The sequence below is a fragment of the Protopterus annectens genome, chromosome 2.part0, assembly GCF_019279795.1.
Source record: "Protopterus annectens isolate FY-2018-M chromosome 2.part0, PAN1.0, whole genome shotgun sequence".
Classification (NCBI taxonomy): Eukaryota; Metazoa; Chordata; order Ceratodontiformes; family Protopteridae; genus Protopterus; species Protopterus annectens.
In genome coordinates this window covers 1315898492-1315917027 of record NC_056728.1, presented here as the reverse complement: position 1 = coordinate 1315917027, position 18536 = coordinate 1315898492, and the positions used below count along the sequence as shown (strand labels likewise).

Below are 18536 nucleotides of genomic sequence, written 5' to 3'. Positions count from 1 at the left end.
GTGGCTACTGAGATACTGTAAGCTGTTTACAAAAATATTCCAAAATGAATATTTACTGTGTGTATTATGAGTTACAGAACCCAGTTTAAGACCCAGAATCTGAGGAAAGCTGCCATTCTAAAGATTAGCTTGTGCTGAAAAGTTTGTCATATATAATTCTTTAGTAACCCTTACTATTCCAGGGATATGGGCATTTGCTTAAAATGTGAGGACATAACTAGATTTTTGATGAAAAGCTGAGGGTGCATCATTGGTTAAGTAGTTAAGAGTGCAAACGTCCAAAACTCCATTGGAGTGAGCAAGTTAATACTGTGACACCAAGAATGTTTTATAAAGAAAGCTATTTGTATGTTTTAATACGTAAATATGTGGGACATTTACTTTTGAGGATTCTACCCACACATTAATTCATGAATTGTGCAGTTCGGACAAAACATGCATTTGCTATTTATTAACCATGGTATACACTACTGTCAAAAAATCCTGATGGTTTGCTTTGAAATCTCATTTTATTACACTGTTTAAATCTGCAAGTATCCATGATTCCTCCATCAGGATTACCTGCAGATTCTTCTACCTCTGTATCACATGATCAACAAGTTATAATAATTGGATATGACATTACAGTATACAGCCATAAGAGTAGCATATTCACAGCCACATAACTATGACTTGAAGACTGACGTCAGTTACACAAATTAATGTTAGTGGTGTTTACCATGACTTAACAGAATGCATACACGTTTGACTTCCTGTGCCTGAACATACATGAATCCCTGAATTGCTGTGGTTGAGTAATACATGCAATCAGTTTCACGCATATTTGACATGGGCTGAATAAAATATCTGTATAACCTACAGTGAATAAACAACACACACACACACACACACACACACACACACACACACACACACACACACACACACACACACACACACACACACACACACACACACACACACACACACACACACACACACACACACACACACATACACACACACACACACACACACACACACACACACACACACACACACACACACACACACACACACACACATGGTAAACAATGTACATATGTGCACATGATTTACTATGGCTCGCTAACATGAACACTTACAATCTGCTGCAGACTGTCCTTTTGGAAATGCAGGAAGACATTACTGCTTCTAACAGCTGATATGAAAGCAGTGGCTTGCACTGAAACCAACAACAGTACTTTTCAAAGCATTTTAATAAACTTGAACTTCTGATTATCCTCGTGTAAGATCTGCATAGATCTGCCAAGTCACGTGTTTCTCAAAGAGCCAAGTCATTTACCTCTATATCCTAAAAGACAAAGCATTTGAGAGAAATCAGGTCTCCATAAATAAAGTGTGCATTCCTAATTTACACCCTGTTAGTCACAAACACCTCAACGTTTCACAGGTAATGGCATACATTCAGACACTCAGAATGCTCTAGCAGAAACTATCACAGTTAGTGGTTCTTTGCTATTTATACCATAATTGCTTTGAAACATAAATTCATACTTTTCTTCCACAATCTCCCGATAGGTCTTGATACTTTTTCTTCGTCCCAGTGCATCTTCCTCCCCACTCATTAACCTTTCCAGCTTCTTCCTTTCTTCTTCTTTCTTGATCAGGTCCTGAGAAGCACTTCTTCTACGACTCTTCCAACGTGCCAGGTCCTATGTCAGGAAAAACAACAGAGAAATTTCTCAAAGACTGGAGAATCTCTTTTTAGTACAGGTTAAATAGACTAAGTCAACATTTAATATATACATATATATATATATATATATATATATATATATATATAAACCGAAAAACAACGTCAAACAGCATACTAGTAAACTCAGAAAAATAAAAAAATGCCGCTCAGGGTGAAACAACCTACTTTTAATTTCAAAAACAAGGTTTAAGCCCTTGCTGATGAAGTTCAGTATTTAATGAACGAAAGCGCTTAAACCTTATTTTTGGAATTAAAATTGGGTTGTTTCACCCTGAGCAATGTTTTTTATACATATATATATATATGAGTAAACTGTGCACAAATCGTTATTTTGCTGCTCACTTCACTACTCATTCCATCTATACCCAAGGATGCAGCCAGGCCTACTTAAAGGGTGAAAGGGTAAAAATTGATTTTGCAGCCACATACTTAGATTGTATGTTGATCATATATGAAAAAGAACGTTATTATAAAAACAAAAAACATCCAGTAAGTGCTTTCATGTTAATTAAAAGACTTATTCAAACTGAATGCAAACTTCAGAGAACCAACTTTTATACAAAGCTGAGTCACATGACTGAATTAATCAGTCACTGTTTCATTTTCTTATGCTTTAAAAAGACTTTAAAATTCTCATTGTCGTTAAGTCCTGGAGGGTGACAAGCATCTAATTTCATTTGCCACAGATACTCCCTCCAGTCTAATTCATTTTCAGCATCAAATCTATCTTCAAAATTGCACTAGTGAATACAAGACAAGGAAGAAATTTGAATCAATGAAATTAGAATCAAAGGTGGAATGGTCTGAAAGCCAACACAAGGAAATGATAGGTATGTTTGGAAGGGTCCCCTACACATGGTCGAAATGCCACAAAGTCGAAACCCAAATGGCCAAGCCCATATGTTCGACTTTTGGAATCCCGACCATGTGTAACGGACATTTCCATGCAGTGTGGAATGGAAATATTTCCATTTCCGCACTGTAGTGCAATCTCGGAGTTGGTATATTAAAGTTACGGGGGGGGCTGTAACCCCCCTGTTAACAATAAGAAAGTGTCTTAATGTTGTGTATTTTTATTACATGCTTGAAATTGCAGAAGTCGAACATACGGTCTCAGCCACATGGGTTTCGGCTTTCTGCAGTTTCGATCATGTATAGTAGACCCATTTGGACATGGTTTTAAAATAGTGAATCTGTCCTCTTTTATTCTTGATTATGATTCTGTTAATGTTTTGAAGAAAGGATGGACTTTTGTTCCTGCTTGTCGAGCGGATAAATGTGACACTCTGAACTGCTTACAGATCTATGTTTTGAAACTGAATTTAAAATTTTTATTTTCTGATGACATTAATGTTGGTGTTGGGCTCCGTAAACCTAGTGTTTCCAACCCCCCTTTGTGACTAGAATTAAAAGCATTTCTAAATACTACAGAGATGTAGTTGAAAGAACCTTCCAAGTGTAATTCAGAGCATAAATTTTAAACTCTTACTTGTAAAGAGAGGACAGCTTTTTATCAATTATTAAATAATGAAAACATTATTGTTACCAAGGCTGACAAAGGTAATGATGCTGTCATTCTAGATAGACAGTTTTATTAAGACAAGATGTTAAATATGCTGCTTGATAATAAGTTTTATATACCTGTCCTGTTTCGTGACTTAAAAAGGGCTTACTCTCTGATAGATTCCTTTATAGAAGAGTGGCTGTGTGATGGAGTCATCAGTTATGAAGTAGCCCATTTTTAAGTATTAATAATCCAAAGAAAAGCAGAATATTTGGTTTATCTAAAATACATAAGAACTTGGATGATCTGCATTTTAGACCAGTTGTTGCCAGTGGTAGAGGTAAAACTGAAACCATGGCTATTTATGTAGACACGTTTCTGCAAAAAGTTGTTGAACAGAGTGTTTCTTTTGATAGGGATATATTCAATTTCATGCAGAAATTAAAGGAATTGACTGTGTTGGAATCGGACTATTTAGTCACTTTGGACATTCAGTCTCTTTATACAGTTATACCTAATGAATTAGGGATGGATTTTGTGAGATTTGAATTATAGGTTCATAGGAAGTTACTACGCTATTGGCCATAGGGCCTTTATAGGCCTAGCCATGTTATACCCTTGCTCCCTTATTGACCAAGTTGTATGGTCTATATTTGCAGCATGAGTCTAAGATCAGTACCAACTGCCCTTATCCAATGTCCACATAGGTGACACCTCCGGGGTAAATTTATGTTCTCCCATCCAGTTGTCTAAGTTATGCTTAAAGAGGGTCATTGAGGAGCCCTGTTTTACGTGAATTGGGAGTTTGTTCCAGAGGAGTGTCAATCTCTGGGAGACATATCTGTCTCTCCAGTACGTCCATTTAATGTTGCAGGGCAGATTAAGATCCCTAGAGGGAGCAAATCTTGTCCCATGTAACTTGCAGATGTGCAGAACTTCCATTAGGCAGGATCTGAGACTGGTCTGTAGGCCAGGCACAAGTCATCTCTCAGCAGCCTTTAAGGAACAGAGTACAGTTTTAGGCCCTTCAGTCTGTCCATGTAGGTCAAGCATTAAAGGCCCTGCATTTTCTTGATGAGAAACCTCTGAGGTCTCTCCAGCTGCTGCAGGTGTCTGGTGAGATAGTTCCAAGCTTTTTTCTGACAATACCATCCGTTTTATTATGAAAATGCTTGATGTCATATTCAGTTATAATTTCTTTGAATTTAATTTGGTTTTCTTTCAACAGGTGAATGGGGTTGCCATGGGTGCTGCTATGGCCCCTAGTTATGCCAATGTGTTCATGAGTGCATCGGAGACAGAATTTACTTTTAATAGTGTTTTTTTTAATAATATTGTCTTTTATAAGCTCCTTACTGGGAGGGGTAAAGTTAATATTTATGAATCATTTTTAGAATATGTTAATAAAGTTAGTACTTAGTTAAAGTTTACATCCAAATGTGATATTAACAGCTTAGATGCTGTGGTTTTAAAACAGAACAACAAGTTAGTAACTAGAATATATAAGAAGGAAAGCCAAAATAATGCCTGTCTTAGTTATGATAGGATGCATTCAAAAAGAATTAAGAATAATATTGTTAAATGGCAGTTAATGAGAATAAATATGCTCACTAAAAGTGATGAAGATTTTATGAATGAATGAACACCCTTATGTTACAGATTATTAAATAGAGGGTATCCAGAGAAGGTGGTTAAGCAAAGAATTGCTGAAGTTATAAATATAAGAAGGAAAGGTATGATAAGTAAAAGAATAAGATGTTTAGTGACAATAATTTTAGTACGTGTAAGTGGGTGAAGAATACCTTAGACAGAAGAGCTATTAAGAATATTATCAGGAATAACTGGAAAGTTCTTAGCAGTTTTCCTGGGGTTAAGAAGGTAGTAGAAGAGCCAATATTTGTTTATAAAAGGGGAAAGAATTTTAAGGATGTATTTCGGTCTAGGTTGTTTTTATCCCAACAAAAAGTATAATAAAGTAGGAAAAAGTGTTTTAATTGTAATTTTTGTCAGTACTTGTATACTGGCTTAACTAAATTAATTGTTAACAATATTAAGATAAGAATTTATGGGCATTTTACTTGCAAATCAAGATTTGTAGTTTATTTGGTTTTGTGTATGTCTTGTCCTGACTTTTATATTGGCAGGACTACTGGGCAGTTACATCTAAGAATCTATGAACATAAGTATGCTGTTTCAGTGGCTGATAATAATAATGCCCTTAGCAAACATTATTGCAAAAGTGGATGTAAAATTTCTTTTAAGTTTGTCGTTTTAGATCAAGTGTACATTTTTGAAAATAAATTTGATGCAGAAGATGAATTAGACTGGACTGGAGGGAATTGGGAGTATCTGTGGCAAATTAAATTAGATGCTTTTTACCCCCCAGGACTTAGTGACAAAGAGAATTTTAAAGTGTTTTTAAAGCATAAGAAAATCAAACAGTGTTTGATTAATTAAGTCACGTGACTCAGCTTTGTATAACTGTTGGTTCTCTGAAGTTTGTATTTAGTCTGAAGAAGTCTTTTAAATAAGACTAAAGTGCTTACTGTATATTATTGTTTTTATAATAAAGTTATTTTTTTGTGTTTAATCGGATTTCAGCCATTTGGTCAGTAATTATTATATATTTTATGGTTTAGCTTTCTGCTTTTGTGTTAATATGTCGATCATATATGACCAGTGGCAGAGGGCCATCAAATTCTTCAACATTGCATTAATATCTCTGAGATTACTATTCCTGGGGGGTTGGGTATACTAACATATCCCTTGGACATATGGTATCTCTGCTCTACAGCATGACAGCACATCTTTAGTACTGAAGTATTACATACTCAGTGTAGTAGCAGTAAGAATGACGCAACAACACATCTTTAGGACTGCAGTACTATATACTCCACTTACCAGCAGTGAGAATGACATGACAATATATCTTTAGAACCAAAGTACTACACACTCTCTGCAGTAGCAGTAAAACTGACATGACAGCACATCTTTAGTACAACAGTACTACATACTCACTGTAGTAGCAGTAAAAATAACATGAGAGCATATCTTTAGGACTGCAGTAATACATACTCACTGTAGCAGTGGTAAGAAGGCTGACATTGTCTCCCTCAGCCTCCCTTGCTTACAAAAAGAGGAAAAAAATATAATGACAAAGATGAGTGGTCCAGGGACTGAACCCTGGAGTACACCACTAGTGACAATTCTTTTGGAGGAGATAAGCTGTCCACCCTAATTTCCTGAGTTCTATTTGTGAGCCAATTTGTTATCTAGTGAGTTACAGAGGGATTAACATTTATCAGGGATAGTTTATCTATAATACCTGGGTGTGGGCTGACGTCAAATGCCTTTGCAGGTCTAGATATGCAGCATGTACTGATCTGCCTTCATCCACTGCTTTAGTAACCTTCTCAAAGAAGGCAACCGTGTTAAATAGGAATAATCTGCCCTTAAGAAATCTGAACTGGTTTGAGTCGAGAGTTTGTAGATTATCTATGTCATTATTTATTAATTTCAAAATGATCCTTTACCTAGCCTTACATATGAAGGTGGCCAGACTTACGAGCCTGTAATTTCCATTGTTTATTGATGCCCCATCTTTGTGCAAAGGGTTCATTTATGCCCCATCTTTGTGCAAAGGGATGACAATTGTTGTCCCTCATTCATCTGGAATAAAGCGCTTTTAGGGGTTGACATCGAATAACCTCTACAGGAGGTCTGACAGGTCCTGATTCAGGCTGGCTAGTAAGCATCCCAATATCTTATTCAGCTACCTAGAAGTAGTGTTCTTGGGCTTGGATAGTGCCCTTAGGACTTGCTCATGGAAGATTTGAGATGGTGTTAATGTGGGTATGAGATCTGGGAATATAGGATGAGGGAGGGGTGAAATTAGAGCTAAATTTATCCGCTACTAGACTGGCTATGTCCTTTGGGTCTGAGTATGTGATATCATATACTACTAGCTTTGCACAGCTCAGGACATTGTTTCTAAGGTTTCTAACATAGTTAAATAAACTTTGTGGCTGTCCTTTGCCTGGGCCATAATTTTCATCTCATATTTTGCTTTTGTTGATTTGATCAGGGTTCAAAGTTCACTGCTACATTTAGCAAAAGCTTTGTCTGCATATTGAGTGTAACATTTACTTTTACGTGCAGTGAGTTTACTTATTTAATTAAACAGGCCGTTTACATTTGGAATCCACCACATGGGTTTATTTCTGAATTTGGCATTGTATTTACTTTGGATGGGGAACAGATATAGCTATTTATCTAGATACAACTATTCACAAGTGTATATAATTTGGCAGTAAAGGATTCTGCATAAGCAGTGGGGTCATCAAGTTGGAAGATAATGGTGAATTTAGCTCGGTCATCACTGAGTTCCAGTAGATTAGCTTTGTCATAACCTCTGAATACTGAGATATTGGAGGATTCTTCTGGCTTGAGTCTGAAAGTGAATGTGACTGATCTGTGGTCTGATTTAGTCAGGGAGATAGTTAGACCTGGTAGAAAGCAAAGCTATCCCATACTGGTGAGGACCACATCCGGCATTTTATCACCTTTGGTTGGGGTGCAGACTAACTGGTCCAGAGACTTTGTATTGATGAAGCCCAGAAATCTCTGGGAATACATCTTAGGGGATGTATAAGTGTCACAGTTAATGGAAGGGTAGCTGAAGTCTCTTAGGAGAATGGTGTTTGGCTTAATGCGTAGGGACTCCATACTACTTAGGTAGGAGTTATTGGCTGATGGAGACAGAGGCAGACCCACAGTTAGTCATGATGTGATAAGGAGTCTTGTTTATGGATGTGGAGAAGTTCCAGATTGTTATTTTGTCTAATCAGTATGGATCATAGGAGATTACTAGGCTAATGGCCCTGCAGCCCTTACAAGCCTAGCCAAGAGTTTATCCCCAAAAAAGAAACCTCAATCAGCACCCGTCACCTCTGTCAATGAGGGATACAGATGGAACCCCCTGGGACAAATTTGTGGTTTCCCATCCACTCATCAAAGTTGCACTCTTGAAGAAGGTCAGCAACATACTTTGACGTGCATGTGGAGTCTATTCCAGAGATGGGGCAGCCTCTGGGAGACAAACCTGTCTCTCAAGCAGGTTTTGTTGATGTCACATACTAGATTTAGGCCTTTTGATGAGGTAATGCGTGAGGAGTTAGACTTATGGATATGGAGCATCTCTAGTAGAGCAGAGTCTGAGATTGCCTTGTAGATGAGACACAGATTACCTCTGAGCAATCTGTATGATACCGAGTAGAGTGATAGTGATTTGAGCCTGTCCACATAGGACAGGTGTTGGAGGCCATGGATTCTCTTTGCGAGGTATTTCTGTGGCCTTTCCAGTTGATGCAGGTGTTTGGACAGGACATTGTTCGCAATTATTGGCCTAATGAGGGAGGAGTACACAGAGGTAATAACCTCCTTTTTTTTGGATGCAATCCTTTTGCTTATGAGATGAACCAAGTAAAAGGCTTTTCTGACCACTGCCACTACATGATGGTCGAATGTGAGATTATTGTCAACCTGTGTACTCAGGTCTCTCACCACAAATTTTGTGCTTAGGAGGTTGCCATTGATGTGGTAATCAGGAGAGGCCATGTTTTTGTCGAATGGTATGATAATACATTTTTTTGTGTTTAACTTAAGGCCATGACTTTGGCACCAGTCATTTGTTGCTTTGAAACCCTCTTGTAGTATATTAACATCATTTGGGGAGACAGTGACATCACCCAACTTACAGTAGTCCACAAATTTGGTCAGCCATGGGCCTTTTGTCTTTGCCTGGACCTCTGAGAAGTAGATGGCAAACAGTAGAGGTCCCAGGACAGATCCCTGGGGAACACCACTAGTGACAGTTCTGCTGTCGGAGGTGGAGGCACCTATTTTGACCTTGTGGGTCCTATTGGTGAGTCAGTTGGCCACCCACCTAATGAGACAGTGATTTACGCCAAGTTGTGTTAGCGTTTCGATGCTGTCTGAGTGGGGGATTGTGTCAAAGGCTTTGGTTAAGTCAAGGTAAGCTGTATGTACTGACTTTCCCTTATCCAGTGCCATGATGACAGTCTCAAAAATGTCAACCAGTTTCAACAGGCAAGATCTGCCCTTGACGAATCCTAATTGGGTGGGGTCAAGTGAATGAAGATTGCCTATGTCCTTGTTTATGAGGTCCATAATAATACACTCTATGGCCTTACAGATCAGACTTGTCAAGCTAATGGAGTTATAGTTGCCAGGGTCAGTAGTGGCACCACCTTTGTGCAAAGGGATGACAATGGCAGTTCTCCACTCTGCTGGAAAGAAGTGTAAACTTAGGCTATGGTTGAATAGGGTGCTCATTGGCAAGGCTAGTTCTTGCTGGAGATGGTGCAGAATACAGGTCTACATTAGAACATCGAAAGTTTAATGGTTCAAATCACTAAAGGTCAACCTTTAATGACTGAACCATTAAAATTTCGAATGTCCAGAGAAAATAAATAAAAAAAAAAAGAAAATCTAAAGGGTGTAGGCAGAGGGGGCAAGCCCCCCTGCACCCCCCACACTACTTAAATATACCAACTCCGGGATGGCACAACATCTCCGTAAGGGGAGATTTCCATTTACCCATTCGACGTTCTGCACTTTGCTATTCTCGTGTCGACAATGTCGGATTCGACATTGTCGGCTTTCGAGAATATAATAGGTAACCACAGAATATAGCTTGGGACACTATTAGGTCCCATGTAAGTTGTGTTCTTTGTCTTGGATAGGGCCTTTAACACTTGATCTATGGAGATGTGAGGTGTGGGACAATTGTCAGGGATGTCAAATGGGCCTTTGGGGGAGCAGGGGGGTGAAGTTTGCACTGAACCTATCTATCAGGTTGGCTAAGTCAACAGGATGAGCATAAGCGGTACTGTTAAGAACTAATTCAGAACAAACCTAACTAAAAAGGCTTTGTGGTTAGCCTTTCTTTCAGAGGCTAGTTTCGATTCATAACTGGCTTTGGAGGTTTTCACTAGTGATCTCATTTGCTTGATGAGGCTAAGTTGGGGGGTTTTCCCATTGGGAATTTGTGCCTTTTTACTCTTGGACAACAGTTTCTTCCTTTTGTTGTAAAGCCTGTTGATAGAGGATGTCCACCAGATAGGTTTGTGTTTCCTTGAGGAGCAGGTTTTAGTTCTGTTGGGTACAGCTGAGTCCATGCAGTCATACAGGTGCTTGTATACTACACTGGCATACTGTTCAGCATATTTGTCTGTATCCTCTGAGGGGGTGGTGGTGTGAAGCTACTGATACCCTTCTTTATCCTGGTTATGGCTGGGGGGGGGGGTTCGACAGAATAGACACTTCAAATGAGACAGACCAATGGTCTGATCTCACCAGGGAAGAAAGATTAGTTGTGTAAAATCTTACCATAACCATAGATGTCCTTCTCTTCCATGTTGCAGTATTCTCACTTGTGGGATCCTCCACCTCAGGCGACTCAAATGTTTGGATCCTCTACCAAATTTTAAGCCTGGTTGTTGTCATGTATATGGGACATCACGCACAGGGCCATAAACCGGGGCCATAAATGTGATGTCCGCATGCACAGACCTCAGACTGACTGCCCAGTTGAACAATAGTCTAAAGAAAAGGAAGGATGACATCCAGACAGGGAAAAGGTCCTTTAGGGGGATAGGAGGGAGGGAAGGAATACTGCAACATGGAAGAGAAGGACATCTATGGTTATGCTAAGATTTACACAACTAATATATGTCCTTCTATTCTCATGTTGCAATATTCTCACTTGTAGGAGAGTACCACAGCTCAAGCAGATCAAAGGGTGGAGGAAGAGGTAGCAGTCTACAGGAATCTATGGAAGATGGCTTTTGCAAATCCTGCCCTGGCTTTGGAGATGTTATCCAATTTATAGTGCTTGGTGAAAGTGTGTACAGGGGAACATGTGGCTGCCTCTAGGATAGTGGCCATATCCAGGCCTTTGAGAAAAGCCCCTGAAGAGGCCACTGGCCACTGCTCTAGTGGAGTGTGCTTTAACTGCCTGGGGTAACTCTCTATAATGGAAGGAGTAACAGAAGTTTATTACTTTGCATATCCATGAGGATATTGTCTGTTTGGATACAGCTTTCCCCAGGGCCCTGCGGTGAAAGGATACAAAGAATTGGTTGGACTTTCTAATGTCCTTGGTCTTGTCCAGATAAAACCTCAGTTGGTGTGAACATCAAGGGAATGGAGCACTCTCTCATTGTCATTCTGTGTTGAAGGGAAGAAGGTGGGTAAATGGATAGACTGGTTAAGGGACAACTCATTGACCACTTTGGGCATGAATGAGAGGTTAGTGCTAAGAGAAACCCTGTCACTGTGAAAGATAGTGTAGGGTGGGATAGCCATGAGTACTTGTAGCTCACAGACTCTCCTAGCTGAAGTATGGGCTACTAACAAACCAGTTGTCCAGGTACACATCTTTAAAGTGGCAGAAGCTGCAGTTTCTCCAGAACAAAGTTCAGGTCCCAAGGAGGAAGGATAGGTTTCCTTGGTGGTTTGATGTGGAGAACCCCCTTAAGGAAATATTTCAACTCCAGTCTGGATAATAAGCGTGGATCAATAGGTAAGCAGGCTGAAATGGATGACAAATGAACTTTCACTGAAGAGTATGAAAGTTCTGACTTTAGGAGCTCACATACATAGGCTAGAACTAGAGAAACATCCACTTGGAAGGGGTCTAGTTGCTTCTGAAGACACCAGCTGGAGAACCTTTTCCATTTAGATAAATAGGATCTCCTGGTAGTAGGTTTCCTGGCCCTCTGCAGGACAGATAGCATGTCCTCAGAGTAAAGGTGTCTGAAAGGTATCAGAAGTTTATCACCCACAGGGTTAAGCTGAGGGTTTCCAGATGAGGATGGATGAGGGATCCCTTCTGTTGTGTGAGAAGGTCCACCTTGTGAGGCAACTTGTGGTGATTGCCCTTTGCAAGAGATAGAAGAAGGAGGGACCAATGCTGTCTTGGCCAATAGGAGGTCACCAGGAAGATTTTTGGTTTGTCCCACTGAATCTTCAGTGGGACCTTCAGAATGAGAGGGAAGGGTGGGAAGCATAGAGGAACAGCCCCTTCCAAGAGACTGAGACGGCATCTACTTTCCACGTTAGTGGCAAGGGGAGCCTGGAGCAGAATAGCTGTAGTTATTTGTTCTGAGGGGAGGCAAACAGCTCTATCTGTGGGGTGCCCCATTGGTGGACAATGTATAAGAAAACATACCTAACATCCATTCGTGATGTTGAGAGAATGATCTGCTGAGAGCATCTGCCTGATGGTTGTCTTGTGATGAGATGTAGACGGCCTGCAGTGTTACATTGTACTGAGTTACCAACTCCCATACCAGTAAGTATAATCTGCCCCCCCCCATCACTGTGATGTTGTCTGTGAAGACTTATAGGGGACCAGGTTGTAAGAGCGGGAGGAAGGTCTTTAGAGCTAGAAGGAGAGCAGTCATTTTCCTCACATTGATATGTTTTTTTTCTGGAGGGAGGGCTCCCATAGACCCTGTTCCTTGAGAACTTTCTTAGTGGCCCCCATCCCCGATCCGAGGCATCTGTGTGCATGAATTGGACTGGCTTGGTGGGTTGTAGAGAGAGTCCTGGATTCTGGCTTACCTGTTGGATCCACCACTCCCACTCTTTTTTCAGGTAGGACAGGAAGGGCACCTTAAAATCCAGGGGTGGCTGTGTTGGGACCAGACATTTTTCAGGTACCACTGGAACTTCCTCATGTGCAACCTGGCAAGGGGCAGCATAGGAAGAGTAGCTGCCATTAAGCCCAGAAGAAAGAGAAATTCCCTGGCTGAGATGTGAGTGACTAGAAGTAGGTCTTGGAAGAAGTAGTTTAGAGATGTGACATTGTCTTGTGGGAGGAAGGACTTTATCAAGTCTGTCATTCTGCATCCCAAGAAGATCTGGTCTTCGGATGGAGACAGGGGGACTTCTGAAGGTTGAGAGTAAACCCCAGGCTTTGTAGGAGAGACATAGTGAATTACAGGTGTGCCTGAATAGTACTTTGTTCTTCTGCTTGGATGACAAGGTCATACAAGTAACAGTAAATCTGTACGCCCTGTGTTCAGCAGTAGGCTTCTGCTGTGGCTAGGCACTTTGTGAAGATCCTTGGTGCTGAGGACAAACCAAAGGGCAAGGCAGTAAATTGGTAGTGCAAGGATGGCACAGAAAAGCGCAGAAATTTCCTGAAGTCTGGGTGGATAGGGATATGGAGGTATGCCTCTGTCAGGTCCAAAGTGGCCATGAAATCACCAGGTGTCAACAGTGAAATAAGGGTTTGAAGGGATAGAATGTGGAAAGAAGGTACATGCAGGAAAGGGTTTAACAGGGACAGGCCCAGTATAGGCCTCCAAGGGCCCTCCTTTTCTGGGACCAGGAAGAGCCTGGAGTAAAACCTAGACCCTCTTGCCCTGTTGGAACCCTCTCTATGGTGCCCTGTGATAGTAAATTCTAGATGATATAGGGTATCAGGTTGATTTGATTTTTTGAAGGGAGGGGTATGCCTTTTGGTCCTATTTTTTTCCTGCCAGGTCATAAAGTACCCTTTTTCCACTATTGATAAGACCCAGTGTCTGAGGTGATATGCTGCCATAGGGGAAGACAGTGAGAGAGGAGAGTAGAGAATGGAAGATTGTGGAGGGGATTGAGGGAGTCACTCATTGTTTGGTCTGTCTGGAAAGGACTGCTTGGGGGTAGGTTAGGAGGAAGTAGTCCTAGGGGATGAGGGTTTCCTAGCCCCTTTCCTGTGTTTTGAGGAGGAGGAGGAAATGGAAGGAAATTGTCCAGGGGAGCATCAAGGATCTTGTTCTTGAAGTCATCAGGGAGGATTTGAAGTCTGAGCCAGGAGTACCTGTGCAATACAGAGGTAGAAGCAGCTGATCTGGCTGAGGCTTCAGCAGCATTGTAACTGCACTTTATGGAATACATGGCTATCTGTGCTGCTAAGGACAGCTTGGAAGCAACCTAGGGCTTTGTAGGGGAATCAGGCAAGGAAGAGAGCAATGTAGTTGCCTGGGAGACCAGATCTAGAGCATACTTTACCATATGTGTCTGGTAATTAATGGCCCTAAAGGCCAGGGTGGAGGAAGTGTAGATCTTTTCCTCTGTCTGTCCATCACTTTACTATCTCTGTCAGATGGCAGGAGGGAAGAGGAAGGAATCTGCCTGGATTGCTTGTCTGGTGCCACTGCAATGACCATAGGGTCTGCCATGGGTGGTTTGATTAGGTACTTGTGATCATCAGGGACCTTATAAAACCTATATGGCCTTTTAGGAGCAGGAGGTTGGGATTCAGGGGTTCTGGAGGCTGAAGCAAAGATCCAGGTAAGCTGGAATCACAGGGGGAATAGCAGAGGGAGAGGAAGACTCCATCTGGAGCAGTTCAGTCATTTGTGTGGCATCCCACTTGGTGTTTTCTCATTTTAGAGATAATCTCCCCAAAGGTGATATCTTCAGGTGACGAGTCTCCTTCCAGGGAGTCTTCTTCTGGAGAACCGTACTCCAGGGGAGAGGCCAACTGAGTGAGCGACTCATCAAAGGAGGAGGAAGAAGAGTCTTCCTCCAGAGGCCGATGAAGGGGAATAGAAGTGGCAGAGGCAGGCCCAGGACTAAGGGCAGGAAGAGCTAGAGTATGAGAAGCTGTAGGTCTGAGGGTCATAAAGGCCTGAACCAAGGACTGGGAGAATGTTTGCCAGTCTGGCTGGTCTTCCAGTGGGATAGACAAATGCCTAGTTTTCTGTTTTCTCTTCAGAGAAGGGGACTTGGTAATAGTTTGAGAATCTGAAGGCATCAAATCAGGTGTCTGGTCTGTGAGTGAGGAACCCTGTTCTGAAACTGAAGACGACCATCCGGACAAGCCAGGTTCCCCCTCATCATCTGCAGAGACCAATGACACAGAAACCTCCATGGACATGCCAACTGGAGAAGTTAGGGAAGCTTCCGACATGGTACCTGCCAAAATCGTCAGTTCTTCCGGAAGTCCCTCGGCCCCTAGATCGGTAGCTGTTGGGACGTCCGACATCAGAGGTGCAGCAGTAGCAGGCCTTGAAACCTAGGCCTTTTCTTAGGTGGCTCCCCCTCGATGGACGGTTCATTATCCATTTCTAGGGCCAGGCACTTAAGTCTCTGGTTCTCCACAAATATAATTAAGGGTTGCCAGATAACTATGTAGGGTCTTAGGGACAAACAACTGACAGATAATACAGATCATATGGTCGTGGGACTAGCCTAAGCAGAAAACACAGAGTTTGTGAGTATCTTTGTGCAGAATCTGCCGACCGCACTTACATTTTCCCTTCCTAGATGACATCGGCTATTAAGAGAGCAACAGCAACATAAGCCTTCAACAAAAACAAAGAAGATTCCCCAATGGGGTATTTATCTGTATCATCTTTCAAAGCATGGTGTGGAATGAGCAAGCTGACATTCGACTGCAGCAGAGAACTTCTGAGGTCTTTGAGTGCGGAAGTCACATTTATGGCCCACAGTTTATGGCCCTGCGTATGACATCCCATGCACATGACAGCAACCAGGCTTAAGCTTTGGTAGAGGAGCCAGACGTTCGGGTCACCTGAGGTGGAGGATCCCACAACTGAGAATACTGCAACATGAGAACAGAAGGACATCTTACTATGGGGGTGGTGCAGCGGTCACCCATGTTGGTGAGAACCAAGTCTAGAATCCCCCTTGTGGGGGATGAGACAAGCTGGTCTAGTGCATTAGAATTGATGAAGTCAAGGAATCATTGGGTGAGTGCATTAGAGCAGTAATAGTTCACCCAGTCTATGGTGAGGTAGTTGAAGTCACCATGGATCAGGGTATTAGAGGGTACTCTGATGGAGTCAAGTAGGTCCAGGTAGGAGGAGTGGGTGTCCTGAGTCATGGAGGGGGGGTCTATAGCTAGCTATAACTTGGATGGGTGTCTTCCCAACTGTCAGTTGCACCTGGAGTAGTTCTGAGCTGATTTTTTTAACAACTATGGAGGCAAAACACTGCATTTTGTGCCTAGTTTTGTGGGTCTGAACATGTAGTAGACTTTGAAACCCTGCACTGATGGAGTGCTCTCAATGGTCCTGAACCATTTCTCTGTAACAATGTTTTGCAGTGTTTCTCAGTGTAAGGAATGCTTAGTAGGAGTGAATTTTTTCTGTTAAGGCTACTAGCACATAGCCTTTAGGTTATCCAGATTTTGTTTTGTTATGATGGAAGCTTTTGGGAACAGACATTACCTAAAAAAGGCACTTTGTACATGGACATAGATTATAGCTAATATACAAAAGTTTTGGGGAAAGAGGTGTAGGCCATGCTACTATCTCCTATCAGGCTGATTTATATATTTAACACTTTACCACAGAACTCCAGCCTATTCTTCTTCTTCCAGCTTTTCCCGATTAGAGGTCATCTCAGCGGATCACCTGTCCGCTCATGACTGGCAGTGGAGTTTTGGCACACACAGGCATGCAGAAAGTACAGTCATGTGCACTTACCATAAATGTAGATGTTTGAGTGTATTCACTATTGTAGTCATCAAACTTGGGTTATCCTGCCAGGGGTAGCCCTCAGTCACCAGGACTGACGTCAGGTCGTCAGTGGTATAAAATCAGCCAGCTGATGTCATTACATCAGTTTTTCTTGCCCTGTCAGGAGCCCCCAAATAGGGGGCTAGGTTATGGTGGAAGAACACCACCAGTAGAAAGTAAATACCAAAAATTCCCTGTAAGGAGAGGAAGAGAGAGAGAGAGAGATCTAGAGAGAGAGAGAGAAGGGGGGTGGAGGGGGGACCATGATTGCAACAATGAATACACTTGAACATCTACATTTATGGCAAGTGTACACAACTGTACTATGTTCTTTGTGCTTCACTGTTGCAGTCATCACACTTGGGTTCATTCCCAAAGCTGAAGTAAAGGGTGGAGGCAGTCAAGAAGACTGGGGGCTGGCTAAGATACCCTGCAAGACTGCAGTGGCAAAGCCTGCCCTGGATTTGGAGAAGATATGCAGGTGTTAATGCTTGGTGAAGGTTTGAACAGGTGTCCATGTTGCAGCCTCCAGGATGTCCCTGGTTGGAACCTGAAAGAATTTTAGTATACACTGTCTTTTCAAGCTGTTGCTAGCATTGATTATTAGCTTGAATAAAAACCTGCAAGAATGATATGAAATATAAAGGGTTAATTTAGAAATAGCAAAAAATAGTAAGTGTGCTGGCAAGCATATATAGCTTAGTTAGATTTTGGCATCCATGTTAAGGAGTATGTTATTGAAAAACAAATTCTGTAAAAATAACTGCACAGATGGCAGCTGGAAGGACATCAACAAAGTAAAGAGATGTAACATCAAGTTTCAGATAGTGCTAGAATACCACATTTCAGATAATGCAAGACTGGGTTTCCATGAATCATCAAACTACAAAGAACCAAGGACAAGGGAACAAAAGAAAACTGTTATACAAAGAAAGAATTGTTACACATCAGACTCTAAGAAAAAATATCAGACTTTTTGGTATATATATGAGTGTAACAGTTAACAAGCTTTGGGAATTTGCCATAGAGAGCTGACAGCATCTGTGTTGCATGCTTGTAGATCCAAAAGGAAAATGTAATAGAAAGTGTATTAACTGAAGCAGTTGTCTTAGTGTATGTATTATACTTAGTACAATACAGTAATAAGACTAGTTGCACACAATATGCAAGAAACAAACAGAAAGACGTCATATAATTCTTCAATGGCTAGCCACAGTTGACGGACCAAATGAATTCTTATTGTGACAACTACAGCTTCTTTTTTATTTTATTCAGTTAGTATGTTCTGTTCCAGTGCAAATGTTTGCCTCCTTCTTATGCACAGTATCCAGTAGCACAACAGTGCATCTCTGCAGATTCCACAGGTCCTCTACATTCACAAAGCTGAATCTGTCAGCTGTGTTTGACCACCTTTTGAGAGAATCAATGAGAAACTTTCTATGCTTTCTCAATGGAAGACTTGGCCACCTTTCACACAGAAACTCGTAATTTTCTTTTTGTTTCACATTCTACAGCATGGATGCCATAAACAAAAAAACTGTAAAGTTTAAGGCTACCTTTCAGGTAGATAGTAATAATAGTCCAGCACATGTATGGTCAGGATTTAAAGACTGGTATAAACAGAACTGTAGCATATGCAGTACTTTATTAGTTAATGCTGATGTCAATGCTTTATTTAAATGCATTACATTTGATTGGTATCTTAAACAGCAACATCATTTGTATGACAGTA

The 18536-nt window shown here is 41.3% G+C and overlaps 1 protein-coding gene across 6 annotated transcripts in view; it reads right to left on the bottom strand.

The window, feature by feature from the left end:
- Window positions 1–18536, bottom strand: part of LIMCH1 (LIM and calponin homology domains 1) — a 1973196-nt gene that overhangs the window by 374668 nt on the left and 1579992 nt on the right. For all 6 annotated transcript variants that reach the window (XM_044061504.1, XM_044061502.1, XM_044061501.1 and 3 more), the window contains one exon: window positions 1537–1694. In XM_044061504.1, coding sequence (XP_043917439.1) covers window positions 1537–1694 — 158 coding nt within the window. The remainder of the gene's footprint in view (window positions 1–1536; window positions 1695–18536) is intronic.